This window comes from Zalophus californianus, chromosome 1, assembly GCF_009762305.2.
Source record: "Zalophus californianus isolate mZalCal1 chromosome 1, mZalCal1.pri.v2, whole genome shotgun sequence".
NCBI classification, from domain to species: Eukaryota; Metazoa; Chordata; class Mammalia; order Carnivora; family Otariidae; genus Zalophus; species Zalophus californianus.
In genome coordinates this window covers 197274353-197294589 of record NC_045595.1, presented here as the reverse complement: position 1 = coordinate 197294589, position 20237 = coordinate 197274353, and the positions used below count along the sequence as shown (strand labels likewise).

Sequence of the window (20237 nt, the reverse complement as noted above, 5' to 3'; positions counted from 1 at the left end):
ATTAATGATGAAAAGAACAAGAGGGAAGAAATCTGTGGACAATCTTAAATTTCCAGAAGATGAAGAGTACATGAAAGAACTGACTGATGAAACAGAAGTCAACGACTGGAATTTATGGAGAGAGCTAAGCGTAGGTCACAGCATCTTAAAAGCCTGGATTCTGATGTTCTTCAGTCTGGTTTTGGATCTTGGCTCTGCCGTTCCCTAGCCCTGTACCCTTGTGGGGCTGGCTCTCTAAGCCACGGTATCCTATCTAAAAAATAAGGAAAGTAATGATTTGTGGCATTAGCAGAGGGATTAAATGAGATAATACATATAAAGCTCCCAGCACAGCCTTATACAATTAATAGGTGTTAATTATTATTGCTATTATCAATGATCACAATGAAGACAAAGTTATAAAGAAATAAAGTTAAATTCAAGTTACAGTGCAAATAGATAACAATTCAAATTTTATACATTTTCGAAGAAGTTCCAGATGACTCCATAGAATTTCTCCCCGAGGCACTCGCTGAAAAAAATCTTCTTGGTTGAGACTGCATAATTCTCTTCCAGAAATGTTGAGTGTGGTCAGGTCTATATCAGTCATGCTGAATTCTTTCATTACCCAAACCACCCAATGTAGGACTTGGTCTGTGGACCACTGTATAGGATCTAAAGAGAAAAATATTACCATTAGCCTAGTCCTATCTCAGATATGTATAAATTCACAGTTAATTTGTCAGTACACATATACATACACACATACATATGGAGAAAAGTCCAGACAGGTTTTTTTTCCCAAGTAAGTGAAGTAAATAAACTCAAAAAGGTTTTTAATACTGTATTTTCTCCTCAGCTCCTTTTCAATTTCTCAATCTAAATTTTTAATGAATTCACCTGGTTTTACATCAGTTAGTCTGGAATTTTATCAAGAAAAACAATGTAAAATTCAATGCGTTAACTGAAAGAATAAAATATGGGATTACTCTGGAGAGAATGGAATAAGTTCTCCAAGTTTTAAACATTACTTTGTAGCAGTGTATAATTTGGTGCACTGAAAAAAAAAAAAAAAAGAAAAAAGAAAACTGTAAGGGGTTTCTGAGGAGCTAGTCTTATTCTCCAAAATGTGCACAACATAATCTTTCCTCCCTTTTGCTTCTTATAAAAAGCTGGTGTTCCTATATTTACCCTTTAGTGGCACTTATAATACAACATGCAAATTGCATGTTTACTCAGCTGTCTTTCCCTGTAATACATTAAGGTCTTAAATATAAGGACTGTGTCTTATAAACCACTGTATCTTCAGAGTTTACCACAATGCCTTATGCATAGCATAATCTGTTAAATCCATGATAAGTAAATCCAAATAGTCATTTTCCTCATCATTTCTTTACTATCTAATTGAGTTCACAAATGAAAAAGATGGCCAACATGTATAAATATGTCATTGTTGTATCCCTGGCACCTAATGGAGTATTCTACCCATATAAATGTAATTAAAACTGAATTAATTTTGGTATAGGTATTTCTGCATGGAGAAGATGATCTATCCAAATAGTATTGGTTACATGCTCCCCAAGACGCATGCTATTCAACTGGAATAAGCAAGAAAAAGACATTTAGGTACTTATTAAGAGTCAATTTATAACAAAAGATGAATCAAACAAATACAGGATTGACAGCCACAGAACTGATTTTTTATCTGATCTTTTCACAAAGAAGAGAAGGGAGAAGGATTCTAAGATGGTAGCAAAGTTTTTTAATGTCTCTGAATGCACACATTAAAGAAAAAAACCACTAAAAGCAAAAGACAACAAAACCAAAAATCCATGTACATTTACAATAAAACCAGGTGACAATATATCCCCATGGAAGCCAAATACACACAGGTGAAGACAAAGCAGTAACAGTCAGAGACCTTCATGGTATCAATATCTATTCAGGAGAAAGCAAAGGGGGAAGCAAAGGGAAACCTGACCCATTCTTCATTCTGAGCCCAGGAGAACCTGAACACGGCCAAGAAGTTTTCACTGAAAGCACAACAGGCCACGCTCAAAGGAGTAGCTCAAATAGTTCTGCCCAATCCAACAGCAGCTGAGTACAAAGGTCCATGGTAAAGTTTAAGGGGCTGGAGCAGTGCACCACCTTTGGATTTTTCAAACTGAGCCACAGATCACATCCAGGTGAGTGGAGCACAATGAGAAACTGGAGGGAATGGGATCTAAATTGAGTAGCACAGGAACACCAAAGAAAAAGAGGAAGTCCAGATAAAAGTGGAATAAGGGAACAGACAGGAACTGAGAAAGCCAGGGGCTATGTTTTGCTTTGTTTTTTGAAGTTTTATTTATTTAAAAATCTCTACACCCACCATGGAGCTTGAACTCACGACCCCGAGATCAAGAGTCACATGCTCTTCTGACTGAGCCAGCCAGATGCCTCTACTGGCTCTGTTTTTTAACACTATTTGAAAATAACAGAGGAAAGAGTTATAGAAAGTTAGAACAGCTATCCTGAACCACGCTGCCCTTTAAAGGTTCAAGTAACCTCATTTTACATAAATATGAACCAAAAAAAAGTGGTTTTGCCCCAACTTTTTTGATCAAAAAAGTTGGGGCAAATACAATCAGTCTGATTTGTTTTCTTAAATAATATCAGGACTTCTGGTGTAACATAACTAATTGTGCATATTCTCCCTGCTTATTTCTCTAAGATCCTAGTAAAATGATACTAAAGGAATTTTTAAATGAAGTAAACTCATAGGAACATGAGTGAAAATGATAAACGGATGGAAGATTTTCAACTAATTTGTGAAGATAGTCAGCAGAGTGAAAATCAAGTGAAGTAGAAGCTATGACCTAAAATATCTATCAAGGAGGATATAGTAAGAAGTAAGCGTTTCCTGACTGCAGAACCCCTTTACTGACTCATGTCAATATTGGTTCCAGGTAGCAGGAGAGGTGTAAATGGAAAACGAGGGACTAATTTAAAGTGTATGGTGTGGTCAGAACCTCCAGGGCCTCTCCTTCATTCTCAGGAGCCAACTGAACAGAAGCATCCCCACACATATGTCCATATCCCCCCCTCAACCCCCCTTCCACATCCCTACATCCCAGAACTTTTGGGACAGACATGAAATGGATACTGATCCCAGTAATAAAAGTCTACAAACTGAAGAGTGAGACCCTTTGCACTTCCCTTTCCACTTCTAGAACGCAGCATTCACATACATGGCAACCCTAAATCCTCAGCCCAACCTTCTACTCCTGTCAGTGTTTGACCAATTCTCCAGATTTGTAGTCTCCCTCACCAAAAAAACAAAACAAAACAAAACCCACAAACAACCAAAAAACAAAAAACACCCCACCAAACCAAAAATAAAAACAACTTTTATTTCCTAGGTGCCCTTTCTAAGGAAACCTGTAAGGAGAAATGAGAGAATAATGAGTAAATGTGAGAATAAAACTAGGAAAAAGGAAAATAAAAGATCCTGGAAAATGGATCCAGCACCAGAGAAAGTCAAGGATGTCCGAGGATGACAGACAGCGCTGTGGCAGATTACAAAAGAACCAATCTAGAAATACTTGAGAATTTGGGAAAAATTATAGGCACAAAACAGAGTGATGGAAATGGGAGAAAGTCAGTCTTGGTATATACAGAAACCCACAAACTAAAAATTAAGTCAACGTGGAACTTCAGGAAAACCAGAAGTTGTCAAAATGCAGTCACATTTATATGAAAAATTCTCACAATACACACAAATAACTAACGACTTAAAATAAAAGTTATGTAAGAATATTCACAAAATGGGGAAAGATAAGGTTTTATTTGCTTTGCAGGGGAAAACAATATAAAAGAACTAAACCTCATGTACTGTAACAAGAAGTTAATAATGATTAAAAGCAGTGAAGTGGAAAGTGGTTGCAAGTGGGGAGCAGGACTAAAGAAAGGAAAACTGTTTTTCGTAAGACTGACTTTCTTTAAACCAGACGTGACAGATACACAATGAGAGCTCCCCCGTGAGACTGGGGGAGAACTGTGAACTGGAGAGCTAGTTATATACAAATCAACTCTATCTGTAAAACTTTAGTTTTGTGTGAATATATAATATTTTTAAATGTGAATATCTAACAATTCTGGGAGCCAAAAACATAAGTATGTATCTTTCTTTTTTATTATTCAAACAACTGGAAGAAAAAAATAAAAATAAAAAAGCAGACTTCCCCACCTCCCTCCGTTAAGCACTGGAAGGCACGGCCTATCTTTCTTATGTGCCACTGAAAGTCCAGCCTTTAACAGGATGCCTGGCAGAGGTGGCACTAAACCGTTAAACTGCTACAATATGCAACTTACATTACAATTGATACCCTGGTAGGGGAAAGTAAAATCAACCTTAAAATAAGAGCAACTTTTTTTACAGGTAACACATTGCCCTCTTTTGAAACTCAGTAGCAATTCTGTCAGTAGTGTGGTTGAACTTGGGTATATTTATGATTTTTTTCCAACACTGGAAATAAATTTAGTTCTGTCCTCTTTCTTAAAATATCTGTGAAGTTTTGGACTAAAAAATAAAAAATAAAAAAAAATTAAAAAGCAGAGCCATCTTTTCAATATTGTTTAATAAAGGACAAGAATGAATACTGACTTTAATTTTACTTTTAGTCAGTTTTAACATTCCCATTTGGCCAGACTTCTAACTACTATGAATTCACTAAGTTTCATCTGTAGTTTTTAAATGTGAAATAGTAAAAACAATCCATCAATCAGCATGAAAAAGAATTAGAGTCCTGGAAAAATATAAAAGTGAAGGGATTATATATATATATATATGAAGAGGTGGCTCTAAGCTCCTGTCAAGATACAAAGTTGATATGTGTAAAACGAACTTTAGGGAACTGTCCAGTGTGAATCAGTATTTCAAAGAGATTTAAAGTAGCTATGACCAGTTAACCATATTTCAATTTTGCAGAGAATTAAGCAATTTCAAAATGACTACCCTTAGGTACAGACACAGAAACCTGAAATCATAGTTTCCTAAGAAAACAGTAATCAAATTTCTAAAACTTCCCAGTTGCTAACAATTTCATGACAGAAAAAAAAAATCAATGATTTAAAAAGTCTTCCTGTACCTAAATAAACCCCAAGTGTTTTAAAAGAGCTTTATTCTAAGTAAATGATACCCCTGGTAGGTACTCGAGTCAGAGTTTATAATCTTGCTCTCTACAATTCATTATTATATACTACTCTCCATACAAGATCCTATTACTGAAGGGTTCTTGTTGAAAGTCTAGTAAACTACGTAAAATATTATTTCAAATGTTTTTATGCTCTCTTCTTTCCTTCTGAGCATTTCCCCTCTCAAAGGTGACTTCAAACTCACTAACAATAAGGTCAAGCATGACATCTATGCTAGCTTTTACAAGTCAAAAATAAATAACAATATTGTCAATCACATAGCTGAGGAATGGCTCTATCTGATCCTTCAAATTGGGCTTACCTTCTTAGGTTCCAATTAAAAGCCCCTCTCCTGGCTTCCTTCATCTATCCTCCTGCTCGTGCCACACCATTTTATCTACAAATACTCAGGTTACTAACAACTCATGAAACTTCAATAATATTTATCCCCCAACACTCCTCCCATTTGCCCCCCAAAGCTTAATATTGTCTTCTCTACTTCTATAATGTCTATTCTTTCCTATAATTCAGCTTTGTCTAACTCTACAGTTATTTTTCTAAATCTACCAATGAGCCTCTGATCACCAAATTTAATAGATACTACTCAGTTGGCATTTTTTTTACTTTGTCAGCAACGTGGCCACTCTTGTCCATCTAAAACTCTTTTTCAATTTCAGAGACACTATATACAGTTCTTATTTTCCTTCTATCTCTTCAGCTATTCCATGTCTCCATTCCTTTTCCTCAACCTGAAATGCCGACGAGCTCCAGCCTTTAACATTGTGTTCCTTTCCATTTTATCTCTCTCCATCACAGACTGTATATACTTGCACAGCTTCAATACAAACTCAACACAGCTAAGTCTCAGAAAACATCTTTATCTCCAGTCCAAATCTTGTGTACCTGGCTACCTTCAGTTGAAATATGTACTATCACTTCAAATGAAGCACTACCAACATTTTCCCTCGAAAAATCTTTCCAATACCAGACTTCCCCACCTCCCCCACTTAAGCGCTTGAGGGCACGGCCTTTCTTTCTTATGTGCCATTGAAAGTCCGGCGTTTAACCCTGATGCCTGGCATAGGTAGTTCACTAAATATGAAATGAAGATGTAACCAGGGTTCTTTAGTATGATCACTATGATCACTGCCCTAGTCACCCAAGCTTGAGAAGTTGCATCAGTACTTGAATCTCTCCTCTCTACTCTCACACAATCCATTAGTCAGTCGCTCAGCCCCATCACTGGTTTCATTCAACTCTTCCCACATAAATTATCAAGTCTAGGCTAACCTAGACATTATCACCTAGTCACAGCTCAACTATAACATGCTCCTGTTTTCCCTTCATTTAGTCTCTACCTGCTCCAACGTATGTCATATACTACTGCCATATTCATCTCCCATGGTCATGTCCATCAATCAAAAGCAGTTCTATACTAGAGATAACTCCACCAAATCTTCTCGCTACTCCTACATACTCACTCCCGTGTCTAACTTTTGCACATACATTTCCTGTATGGACTGTCCTATGCTCAATAGTTTGTCTATAATAATAAACCTTTTCCCAATGTTCCCCAGGCCACTGCAATCCCTTTGAGATTTTTTTTTTAAGATTTATTTATGTATTTTAGTGGGGGAGGGGCAGAGGGAGAGCAGCAGACTCTACGCTGAGGCATGGAGCCCGACTTGGGGCTTGATCCCAGGACCCTGAGATCATGACCTGAGCAAAGGTCAAAAGTCGGATGCTCAACTGACTGAGCCACTCAGGTGTCCCTGATCTCTCTGAGATCCTAATAGCATATTCCCTTTATCTAAGTTACTGACAGCTTAAAACCATGCTACTTTTAAGGGTAATTCTCTCTTTTCATTTATCTTCTCTCTCTTCAACTCCACTATGAACACCCTAAAGACAGAATTTTTTTTTTTTAATTTCTTTGTATTCCTAGCACCCAGGACAATATTTGTCCAAAGGGGATAAAAAGAGAGATACAGAAAATAAGTATTCTTCCTAAAAACTTTTCATTTAAAATAGATTATAACTTACTCACCCTAGTGTCTTCTATGTCAAGCTTAATTCTTATTGTTCTACTAACATGTAATTAAGCATTTTATTACCATAAGGTATCCCAAGGCGTTCTTGCTCTTTCCTATAACCTTCCAGAGCGGCAGCCCATCTTGTCACTTGTTCTGAGGTTTCGTCTGAAATAGTTGTAATGTGTTTTGTGCCATCAAGAGTTATTACTTGAGCTTCCTCAACAAGATGTGCTTCTGCTTCAGCATGATGGGCATCTGGATCAATGACTACTTCAACTGTTTCCGCAGGTTTAACAATTTCAAGGATGTTTAGCTTAGGTTCAATTCCTTAAAGAGTGGGGAAAAAAAAGTAAATTTAAATGAAAACACAAAAGCCACTAAAAAATAAAATTTAGCTTAATTTATATGTTCTCAAATGGTAGAGCAAATGCTCTCTTTTAGACACAAGTACAATTATTCACTAGAACTTCAGTAGATAATAGTATTGTGTCAATATTAATTCCCTGATTTTGATAACTGTAATGTAGTCATATAAAAGAATTCCTTATTTCTAGAAAACACATACACTGATGCATTTAGGGATAGAAGGAAATCATGTCTGCAACTTATTCTTCAACTGGGCAAAAAAAAAAAAAAATAATGTGGGGACAGGTGGATGGAGAATAAAGCAAATGTAATAAAAGTTAACATTTGGAGAATCTGAGTAAAGGACATCCAGGAGTTCTTTTACTACTCTTGCAACTTTTCTGTAAGTCTAAAAGGATATAAAAACACCATCACCATCACCACACACAGCTACATATAAACATTTATTAGAAAAAAAGTACCAATATGGATTAGAAAATAAAAACCAGACTAAGGAAAATATAAATGAGTAGCTACCCACCTGTAGAATTTTTAAAAGTCCTTCTAAGCAAATTAAAATTATTTACTGATTGCTTTTCTTTGCAAAGGTCAAAGTACATGTTTAAAAATGAATAGGCACTGAGTTTGTAAAATTAAATTCACATTATTAACTTCTGATTTCCATTTTCAGTTGAATGAAAAAAAAAAAACCCGAATTCTTAAGATATTCAAAACAAATAAACTAGCTCTTCATAAAATCATCTCAGATACTTCTGTTACAATGACAGCTCTAAAAAACTATCATTACTTAACAGCTACTGTTTGGTCATTGATTCTGTAACAATCTGCATCAAATTTAATCAAAGTGTATTTGAAAGATTAAAACTCAACTTCAATCCTCCCTGAAAACCAACTCTATAATAAAATGTATTGCTGTCATTCATTATATGGTATAAAGATAAGTCACTTTTTCAAATATACATGAGAAAAATAACTTTAAAAAAAATTTCCCCCTAAGATTTATTCCCTAATCCTCCACTCAAATTTCAACAAGTCAGCTCTTCCCAAATCCACTTACACTGAGAGGTGACTAGGCTTTTAAAGATAAAACAAAGAACTTCTTTCTTATTGTCAATGATAGTACTGGGGAAATTGTAGATCGGAAGGGGATAACTACCATTTTTATAGTTTGAGAGAAGTATGATTTGTGAAATGCAACTGTAAGCAATATAATATGTTCAAACATTAAAATTAGTGTAAAACTCTGGTCAGAACTCCTAATAAGCCACATTTTTTAAAAACTAAAATTCAACCTACCAAAAATGGTTTCCTAATTTTCTAACTTTTGTACTTACACAAGATTAGTAAAATACTGTGATGGATATGGCTGATTGAGTCACTCAACATCTTTTGCAAATTCCTCTCTCTGTGCTAAACTGTAGGGAATAGATTTACTTGTGGCGAGGGTTCCAGTTGTGATTCTGGCTCTAGAATCACTGGCATAAGCCTTTTTCTGGAAACAAGTTAAGAAGGAACAAGTAGGCACATGGAACCCATTTTTTGGCTAGTGTGATCACTGTGAAGGCAGAGTGGTTCTAAGTTGACAGCTATAATGGTGGCTTTCAGATCTGGCATTTTCTGGATCATGGCAGGGCAACAGCTTCCTTGGCAATCCAGTTCTGCAGTGTGGCTAAGGCATTCTGAGAAAGTCAACCAGAACCTGCTCTTCCAGCTCTTTCTACCTTACAATATATCCTTTCCTGAAAAAACTAGTTAGAATATGTTATACTTAAAAAAAAAAAAAAAAAGAATACGTTATACTATCTGCTTCACCCTGACAGATATAATTATTAAACCAAGAGCATGAGTGTTTGGCTACAACATCACATTAGGTAATTTAGACAACCACCTAAAACACGTTGAACTTGTAAAACTGAGTTCTCCCATATTTTAAAAAATATGAGCTAAACTTTTAAGTAACTATAAAAGTTGCTTACCTTGGTAAGAAATTACCTGTACACTAAGTTGTACAGTTCCATCTGTTTTTACTCCTTGGTCAAATAAACTTCGTTCCGGATCCAGCTAAACATGAGAAAATGATTAAGATTACTTTGGTTTTGTCATCAGGTTTAATACAAACGGATGTACCAAACAGGACTTAATTACTGAGGCATACTAATGAAATTATAAGAACACATCTAATTATCCAAGTTGTCACATCTTATAATTCTTTGCCAAAATTAAACATATTTTACCCACTGTGGTAGTAACTAAGGACAACATAAATTAACCAAATTTATTTGAGGTGGTGGTTTTCTCTAGCACTGGAGTCTAGGATTTTAAATAATGCCAAAAGGCAACTGTTTATTCTGTAAATATATTTTAAGCAGAAGATAATGCAATTTATCTGTCATGAAGCAAGGGTGTTTAATTAGTGGGGAGATTTATATAAATCTATTAACATAATTTTTGCCATGTCCCCCTTATAACCATGCCACACATTTAAGATCAAGATTAACTCTAAATCTCTTGTAATGAAGTTAAAAAAGTTAAAGGACTTATGACCTTACTACTTAACCTAGCTTTGATATCTTCAATCATAATCCTCTGTCTTTTCAGTATCAGGTTTTTTTTTTAGTATCAGTGTTTTTATCCTCCACATCTCCCTTACAGTGAATGCGTTTCACACAAAAGCAACCTGATGACACTTTTAGACATTGTCTGTCACCATTTTAAAAGGAGACTTGCATTGCAATTGTCCTGAATAACGTATATATCTGTGTCTGCATTTCACGCAGTGGGAGGTACAAAGTTCCTCCCACTCCCATTCCCAAGAATTCAGTCAATATTGTAGTCATGATACAAACATGTTTTCTAATATTAAAAATGTCATATAAAACCTAAAATCTTAGGGGCGCCTGGGTGGCTCAGTCGTTAAGCGTCTGCCTTCAGCTCAGGTCATGATCCCAGGGTCCTGGGATCGAGCCCCGCTTTGGGCCTCTCCTCCAACGGGAAGCCTGCTTCTCTCTCTCCCACTCCCCCTGCTTGTGTTCCCTCTCTTGCTTTGTCTCTCTCTGCCAAATAAATAAAATCTTTGAAAAAAAAAAAAACACCTAAATCTTAAATGACTTTAGGTTTAACAACAGGGGTAAAACAAACTGTATAACCATGCAGAAAGATAGGTCAAACATGGTAGTCTTACTACTTAAAAGAAGTCGGCCTGATGCTTTGTTACAAACTCTCCTAATATCAAGACTTCTCCTCTCTGTAACAGACACTGGTATGATCTACTTGAAGCTACAGCATGTGGAACTCTGGAAGTGAACTCTCAGGTAGTACTGAAATATACCAGCTAGTTCACATACTCCTCAAATTAGCACAACCCTGCTACCTTCCATCGGCTTTCATGTCAGCCCTCATATGAAAATACAAAAGCATCACCACAAGCAGCAAGCATTCTGACTCCACGTGCATGTGGTTAATTGACGTGAAGAAGAGAAGTTGTTAATCTCACATTCTTTTTGAGGAGAGGAAGGGAGACAGGGAAGACTGCAAAATGCTTTAGATCCTACGCTAGCTTGGAATTCTGTGATACAATGAGCTATGCTATTTCTTATTTATTCAACTAATATTTATGGAGAACTTATGATGCGTTGGGTACTTCGCAAGTAATATTTTCATTTTAGGTAGATCAGGTATGCTAAGAAAAGCAACAAATGTTAGAGCTGAAAGGCAAGTAAGAGATCAAGTCCAGATTTCTCTTCACTTCACATGTGAGAAAATCAGGTGAAGCCTCAGTGATGCTGAGCTGACTTTCTTAGAAGTCTGCCTCAAACCACTGAAGAAAGAGTTTTGAAGTCACACAGGCCTGGGTTCAAATTCCAATGTACCTCTTTGTAGCTATGCACTGGGCAAATTATTTATCTATAAATCTCAGTTCTACATGTGTAGAATGTAATTAAGAATATGCTGATTTCAAAGACTAATGTGAATATTAAATGAGATAACGTAGCAGTGTTCTGCAAATATTCTTTGGTTCAAGGTAAACTGCCCCTACAGCTCCAGTTCACCAATTTGTCATGGCTGCCTTAGATACCAATCTACAGAAGTTATTTCTCTAACTCCATGTTTTTGGAACATTTGAGTTATTCTCAGTTTTTGTACAACCATGCAATGAACATCTCAGATGTACAACTTTGCTCACCTAGATGAGGATCTCTGTAAGAACAATTTATTGAGGTGAACTACTGGATATTTCGCATTTAAAATTAATACACACTGGGCGCCTGGGTGGCTCAGTTGGTTAGGCGACTGCCTTCGGCTCAGGTCATGATCCTGGAGCCCCGGGATCGAGTCCCACATCGGGCTCCCTGCTCAGCAGGGAGTCTGCTTCTCCCTCTGACCCTCTTCCCTTCGTGCTCTCTATCTCTCATTCTCTCTCTCTCTCAAATAAATAAATAAAATCTTTAAAAAAATAAATAAAATAAAATTAATACACACCAAATACCAGATTACCTTCCAAAAAGATTGTGCTAATTTATTCTCTCCGAGAGAAGAAAAACTTTAAATCATAAAATTATTAATATTAGACCCACATACATTATTTAATTCTAGAAGAACAATATCCTCGCCTCCCCCCACCCCCCAACATTTACTAGATTTACTGAAAGGAAAAGATAAAAATATGGTTGAGTGGAAACTGAAAGGCACAAATTTCATCAGAACATTTCAACTTATTCTACATCAAAATCTTATTTAAAAATAATACATATATGATGATTTGAATTTTTAAAAAACTAAAGCAAAAATCCTGTAACATGGAATAGCTATATCACAAGGCAGGCAAAGGGGAGAAGTAAAGAGCACGACAAACCAAACAATCCAAAAGAAGACACAATATGTATTTGCATAAGTTAGGATAAAAAACCGTATAAACTCTAGTACTTATTCATATGTTCAAGGAAGGTCTAGAGAAATTCTTTGAGCAATTCTATCTAAGCTACTTTTTTTTTAAAGATTTTATTTATTTGAGAGAGAGAGAATGAGAGAGAGAGAGCACGAGATGCGGAGGGTCAGAGGGAGAAGCAGACTCCCCGCCGAGCAGGGAGCCCGATGCGGGACTCGATCCCGGGACTCCAGGATCATGACCTGAGCCGAAGGCAGTTGCTCAACCAACTGAGCCACCCAGGTGCCCTCTAAGCTACTTTTTATCATGAAAATACTACCTTTCTTGAAAGAATACTATAAAACATGGCTATGAATATGCTGTAAACATAACATATTATTAAAATACTACCACACGTAAAATCCTATTGCAATAAACTCCAAGAAATGTATACACTGGTGTTTAAGTTCTTATCCAAAATTCACTGGTGCACAAAGAAGCTAAAAGCTAGTTAGGAATGAAGTGTGAGGAAGACACACTTCCAAGTTCCAAAGTCAATGTGCTTCTCACTACTTTATGTTTAGGCTCTGATTCACATTTATTTAAACTTATTTCGTATTTTGTTTGATTTAGTACTCAAGATTTTTTTTTTCTAAGTAGGCTACACACCCAGTGTGGAGCCTGATGCGGGGCTTAAACTCATGACCCTGAGATCGAGACCTGAGCTGAGATCAAGAGTTGGATGCTTAACCCACTGAGCCACCCAGCTGCTGCTAGTACTCAATCTTTTAGATACAATTTTAAATGGAGGGAATTTTGCTGGAACTTTTATTTTTAAATGCTTAAATTTTGTAATACAGGTCAAATTTAGTTATAAAGACTACAGCTATAGAGATAAAAGGCTAACAAAAAAATATTTCTGGGTGCCTGGCTGGCTCAGCTGGTAGAGCATGTGACTCTTGCCCTGGGGGTTGTAAGTTCCAGCCCCACATCAGGTGTAGAGATTACTTAAAAATAAAAATCTTAAAAAAAAATTTCCAATGCAGACTTAAATGCTGAAATATAAATCTCAAAAGAAAAAAAATTACCTGGATATCTTGCAGGCAAATTTCATGAGCATCCAAAGAACACTGCAGTCTTGGTTCTAATAGTTTCTTTAAATTGCCTATTGGCTCATTGATGTCTATAGCCTGGCTTACACATTCAGCTGGGGTGTAGGCTTGTTCTACAATACTAAAAGTTAAAGGATATAATGGTTAACAAATATTTCTACCCTGGATATTAAAGTCTGGTTTTTGAAACTCATTTCTGCATAGACACTATTCATAGTGGTAGGCTTATCACCAACTAGTGTTGCCAAACTGAATACTAAATTGCAGAGAAATGCTAGCATGAAATTTAAAGCACCCCTGCAAATATATCTCCTTAGCTATATATATATATGTAGCTAAGTATATATATGCACAAATAAATATTCCATATATAACATTTACAGGGAAACAAAAATATTACATTTTCAACTTATTTTGAAAAACTTTAGAATGGAAAATAAAAAAGTCCCCTCAAAATTTGTATGCCATCTCTATTAGTCAATTTCCTTTCCCGACATAAATAAATGTACATAATAAGGCATGAAAATATAAGTTATATAAAATACTTTCCATTTAATTTAATATGAGAACTACTGGTTATAATCAGTATAATTCCACATTAAAAAAAATACATTCCTGCCTTAAAACTCTGAAGCTCTTTTATATTGTTATTTCATACTTTGAATTCTATGAGATCATGAGTGCCTTGAAGGTAAAATCTTTGGCAAATAATTCTTTTTTTCAAATCCTTATATGGAGTCAAAGAGAAAACAGACATCAAATAATATCTACTAAATCGGTGAATCTGGAATTCAATTAAATTTCACACCATGTTTACTTTTAATATGATTTAATTCTCATCTGTAGTTGTCAAAGACAGCACCATGTATTTAAAAATTTGTCCAGTTCCATTTTCACATAAATTCCAAGTATAATGCGATATATGCATCATATTCAATAAATGTACATAGCCTAAATTTCTTCTAATACTTTAAAAGTTTATAGTAGACCATTCATTAAAACAAAGATTATTTTTAAATGATAGTAAACTATTATTACTATTATTTTTGTTAAGGTAAATTAATTGGGTCTTTTGGCTAAGTATTTCTACCAAATTCTTTAACGACAGTACAATAGGCTGTAATTTTCTTTTTCTGTAACAATCATTCTTTAAAAGAAACGTCACTTTAAGATAGATAGGTAAAGACCTATTTTATGTGAGCTCAACATTTAAAAAATGTTTAAATATTTTGCTGTCACCATTTAAACCTTGGGAAACTTCATGCAAAAATCTGAATTTCTCCTGAAAAACTGGATGATCTCACATCACTGGACCTAAATTCCTGCACAACAACTATGTACTGCAGCTTCACAGCAGCAAATGCTCCTTTACAGCTACTCCCCAGGTTAACATAGTAACTATCAATTTCTTACATGAGGCATCTGCAAAGATTTTCTGTAAAGGGCCAAACAGTAAACACTTTAGGATATGTGGGCCATTTGTGTATACATAAATATATCCACATATGTATGTATAAGCACACATGCACACATACATATATGTATCTGATAACTGAGAGGAGAAAGCATACTCAAACATGTTGAAAAGCTCTATTAAAACTTTAAGGTTTTAAATCTCAGCTCGACTCTCAACACTCAGCATCCCTGGCAACCTTAGTGATTTTGTCCATTCAACAGAGTTGTTCTAAACCTTCATTTATTCTACAGAAGTCCTCTTACTCAGTGCCTTTTACTTTCAACATATTATCTCATCTCCTGCTTTATAGAGAAACGTAAGGACCATTAGCCATCATCTTCCTCAAGCTTCTTCTTGACTCTCAAATCTTTTACCCAGACTGTGTCCCTGGATTCTGAACTCATTACCACCGCTCTACCTCTTTAATGGAGTAATAGTCCATTACTATCCCCAAAACTAACACCTTTCACTGCACTATATACTTAGTACTGTGCACATAATTATCCATATACCTGTATGCCTCAAATACAACATGGCCTCTGTAAGAGTAGGTTACTGTCTCACTTATTCATATATTCCTGACAGCTACTAGTTTAGGGCAGTTACTTATAGATATTTGTTAAGTTACTTCAGTTTGTGAATTAAACTCTTTCTGAAATAAAAGTAACCAGCACTGAGGAAAGGAAAAAGAATCAAACCGTGCCCTAGTGGAAAGAACCATCACAATCAACTGCTTCATCATTATCAGCTATATTTATTACTACCTTTACTTTAAAACTGTCTTTCCCTCCCAGCTACAAAGCAATTAAGTCAAAGGTAAAAAAGCAATACATTATCCCACAAAATGCTGAGGTCAGTTGAAAAAAAAAGTCTCCCCAAAACTATGACTTGATTCTTAATTTTAAGTAGTTATGCTGATAATTATAAAAAGTGGTAAATGCAGGAAAAAACCAACCTTTCTTCTGTGCACTCTGGTTTCTCTGTCCCATCAATCTCAATTTCTATTAGCTCCTCTGCTTCTCTTTTAGTCATGGTTGGAGTATTTCAAAAGCTCAGTCCTGTAAGAGTTAAAACTTAGGACATTTTGAAATTATCTGAATAAAGAGAAATGCTATACAAAAAGCAGAAATCCAATAAATAAAATCAGTTAGGTAAGCAGAAGAGGAAGTAATCTTACATAATAAAGAAAATCCACAAATGATATTTACATTAACCTAACATGACTTTTTCATCATTTCTTTGTATTTACTAGGGTATTTTCTGGCCCAAATTCTAAGTCAATGAGTTACTTCAAAATCAAGTGAAAGGTATGTTAATTCTTTACAGCAACTCAGTCTTAAAAATGAATTCAAACCTGCACCTTAAAAGTTAACAGAGAGATGAATTATAGTTGTTCAGCTAAAAGCTGTACTTTAGTAGCAAAATTTACTACAAAGCATTGTAATAATAAAGTGACAAAGTTAATCAGAGCTAGTATTTGTGTTATAAATTACATCTTATAAAGGCCAGTACAATATTCTAAAACAGCAAAATAAAGTAACGTATCATTATAGATATGCTTATTATTGCCCTGATTACACATTAGAATTTTTTTGATTTTTTAGATGTAGTTTTATATATTTTAAACCACTAATTTCAGTTTTTTATTCTCTCATGTAAAGTTACCTGCTGCTTTAAACTACCACTGATACAAAATTACAATTTTTAAAATGCTAAGTAATGCAAAAAACAGCTGTGTATATTGGTATTTCTTTGTGGCCATTTCTGAGGTATTAATTGTTAAGTTCCAGGTTGTTCCTTCTCATTGTTGGTCAATGAATTTGTCTTTAGACTCCATGTATTGTCTCAGTCCAGCGTAGTTTTCTAAGTGCCTCTCTTTGACTTATATCTGGTATTCTATTATTTGCAAAGGAGTCTCCCACTTACAAGATATGACAAAATGAAGACTTCCAATATTCATCCCTAATAATAATAATCACTATTTCCTGAGCACCAGGCACAAGCATTTAAATGCTTTATAATCTTTACAACAGAACAATCTTGAGTCTACCCTCATATGAAAACTCTCCAGAGGCCAGTGAGGCTCGGCTGCATGTGGTTCCATGTCATACCTTAGGTGCAACAACCTAACTACACATCATTCTAGGTGAGGCTGAACTGTGGTTTGTTCAAAGATAGGCTCTATATTGCAAGAACCACCACTATCTCTAACCTGGAATACTGCCACAGCCTCTGCTAACAGGTTTTCCTATTTCTGTGCCTTCGTACCCACTACGGTCCATTCTCAGTCAACAGAACAGCCAGTGTGATCCTTTTTAAAACTGAAGTTACAGCATCGTGCTCCTTTGATTAATATCGGTCACACTGACATCTAAAGACTTCACAGTGGCCAGCAAGGCCCTACGAGATCTACCCCTCACCCCATTACTGCCCTGACTTCCACTCCTAAACCAGCCTCCTTGCTAGTCCTTGCATCTTCCTGCCCTGCAGCCTTTGGTCTTGCTGATCGGTCTGCCTGGCACCTACTTCCCTCAGCTGTCCTCCTGGCGAAATCCCTCACCTCTTTGATGTCTGCTCAAATCTCCTTTTCCCAATGAGGTATATATACCCCGACCACCCCATTTAATTCTGTAACCGGCCTCCTCTTTACCCGTTTGTTCTTTCTTCTTGGCCACAGCACCCGTCCCTCTAACATACTTTATCACTAATTTCTGCACTCATTATCTTTCTTCCTCTGTTCTATTATCATCAAAGGACAAAGACCCAAATCGTCCAAGAGTGACTTCAGGAACTTAAATGGTTTTGTCTAGATTAGGGACTTTGCCAGCTTCCTGAAATAGGACTTTTGCCAGGTCTCAATTTCTCTAGGGACCAAACTCTCTGGAAGGCACAATAACCCAAAACTTGTGAATATATGAAGTTACATGGCAGAGGGCAATTAGGGTTACTAACCAGCCGATCTTAAAATAGAGATTACCCAGGGTTATCTAGTTGGATCCAACAAAAATCACAAGAGTCCTTAAAAATGAAAGAGGGAATCTGAAGAGATCCAGAGTGATTCAAAGCTAGAAAGATTTAACTGGCTGTGACTGGCTTTGAAGATGGAGGGAAGGAGCCACAAGCCAAGAACACAGGCAACCTCTAGAAGCTGAAAAAAGAAACAAATTCTTTCCTAGAATCTCTAGAAAAAACAAAGTTCTGCTAATATTTGATTTTAGGCCGGAAAGACCCATTTCACACTCGATTTCCAGAACTGTATATAATTGATGGTATATTTAAGCCACTAAATGTATAGTAATTTGTCACAAAGTAGTACTAGAAAACTATCTTCTTTCCCACTTTAGAAGGGCTGTAACTCTCCTTAGGTCCCACAGTCTCCAGCAGCTGAGGAGCAGGTTTTCTGACAAGTTAGTCCCTAAACAGCTGGCACCTAAATCCAGACTGTCTGGTATAAAATGGTCGGATTTTCCCCACATTATCAAGGTTGCTCTCACACCTGCCCTATAAAAAGGAAGAACAGTAAGGGGATGGGGGTGGATACACAACATGCGCACGCAGCAGACTGCCTAGGCCCCAGCAGACTTTTATTTTGGATGGTGAAAGGATTAAGGACTTTTCTTGTTGACTTTGGACTATTTGAATCTTCCCTTTCCCCAGTAAAGCCTATCCCTTAACTGATGCTATGTATAAAATTGTGGAATTCATACTGAGAACTACTGCAAAACAACTGATGGCCCAGTAGGGACCTACCTTACAGGACAACTTAAGGATATTTGTTTACAGATGTATACAAAGTACTTAAAATGGTGCCTTACCCTTAGTTGGAATTCCATTAATATGTGTTGAAAAAATAAAAGCTATAAGTGCTATTACACATCAGATAAAATTGGCTCCAGATGCCTTCAAGGCTTAAGCATGAAAGGTAAAACTATAAAGCTAATAGAAGAAAATGGTGGGGATTTTTTTGCAATCTAGGATAGAAAAGATTTCTTGAATAAAATTACAAACATAAAAACTCCAAAGACAAAAACTGATGGATTTCATTACATAAAAATTAAGATTTATGTTCAACAGACAGGCTACAGAGTGGAAAAATATATTTCCAATATTCAAAAGTGACAAGGGAATAATAACTGGAATATTAGACAACAAATTCCTGCAAGTTGATAACCTCAAAAAAGTCAGGACATATTACAAAAGTAAAGCACAGGAAAAGGAAATTCACATGAAAGAAAAGTAAAACAGCCAAGGATATGAAGTGCTCAAATTCAAATCACCCCCCAAAACGCAATTTAAAACAAATAACTATAACTCTATACCATGTGTGTTGATGTGTGTATGGAAAAAATTAGAAATTTGACTATAGAGGTGTTAGTAGGGATGTGAGGATGTAAAAATCCTCTGCCACTAGTGATGGGGTACAGACAGGAGTGTAGCTATTTTGGAAAAAAAATCTAGCAGCACTTGCTCAAGTATGCCTGTATCTATGACTCAGCAATATTGCCCTTAGGTAAGCATTACAGACATTTTCACACTGAATGATAGTAGGATGTTCAGGACAGCTTTGTTGGTGATAGCTGGAAGCTGAAACCAGTATGAGTTCCATGGTAAGAAAGCAGCACATGCTAGGAAACTTTATTAGCAGGTAGAAACAAAAAAAATAATGTATACACACACAATCATAAAAATTATTCCCTATAGGAAAAGGGAGAAACAGAATAAGGTTTAGAGAAGAACAACACTTAAAAAAGATTACTTATGAGTAATCTGTGTGGCTCAGTTGGTTGGGTGGCCGACTGTTGGTTTCCGCTCAGGTCATGATCTCAGGGTCCTGGGATCGAGCTTCACAGCGGGCTCTAGCTCAGTGAAGAGTCCGTGGATTCTCTCTCTCCTTCTGCCTGACTCCCTCCTCCCAACACCCAGCTCTTTCTCTAAAATAAATAAATAAATCTTAAAAAAAAAAAAAAGATCACTTATGTTTTATTTTCAGGCCTTAACTCATCATCCACTCTTACCTCCATTATTTACTTACTTATTATTTTTTAATTAAGTAGGCTCCACGCCCAACCTAAGGCTTGAACTCATGACCCTCAGATCAAGAGTCACACGCTCTTGGGGGGAAAAAAAAAGAGCCACACGTTCTACCAACTGAGCCAGCCAGGTGCCCCTCCATAGCCAATTTGAAAAAAGAAAAATTAGAAAACAAGTGAAATTTCTGGGAATTATGGAAAAATAGAAATGAGGAAGTGACC

General features: G+C 36.1%; 1 protein-coding gene across 3 annotated transcripts in view; it reads right to left on the bottom strand.

Annotated features, from left to right (window-relative positions):
* The window catches only part of GABPA (GA binding protein transcription factor subunit alpha), a 35166-nt gene that overhangs the window by 12264 nt on the left and 2665 nt on the right, over positions 1-20237 (bottom strand). For 2 of the 3 annotated variants that reach the window (XM_027582871.2, XM_027582870.2), the window contains exons 2-6: positions 15941-16043; positions 13506-13650; positions 9530-9614; positions 7269-7514; positions 460-654 (exon numbers count right to left, since the gene is read on the bottom strand). In XM_027582871.2, the coding sequence (XP_027438672.1) occupies positions 460-654; positions 7269-7514; positions 9530-9614; positions 13506-13650; positions 15941-16017 (748 nt within the window). In that variant the 5' untranslated portion in view covers positions 16018-16043. Of the gene's footprint in view, positions 1-459; positions 655-7268; positions 7515-9529; positions 9615-13505; positions 13651-15940; positions 16059-20237 lie in introns of all 3 variants that reach the window. The other variant, XM_027582873.2, reaches the window with a different exon arrangement.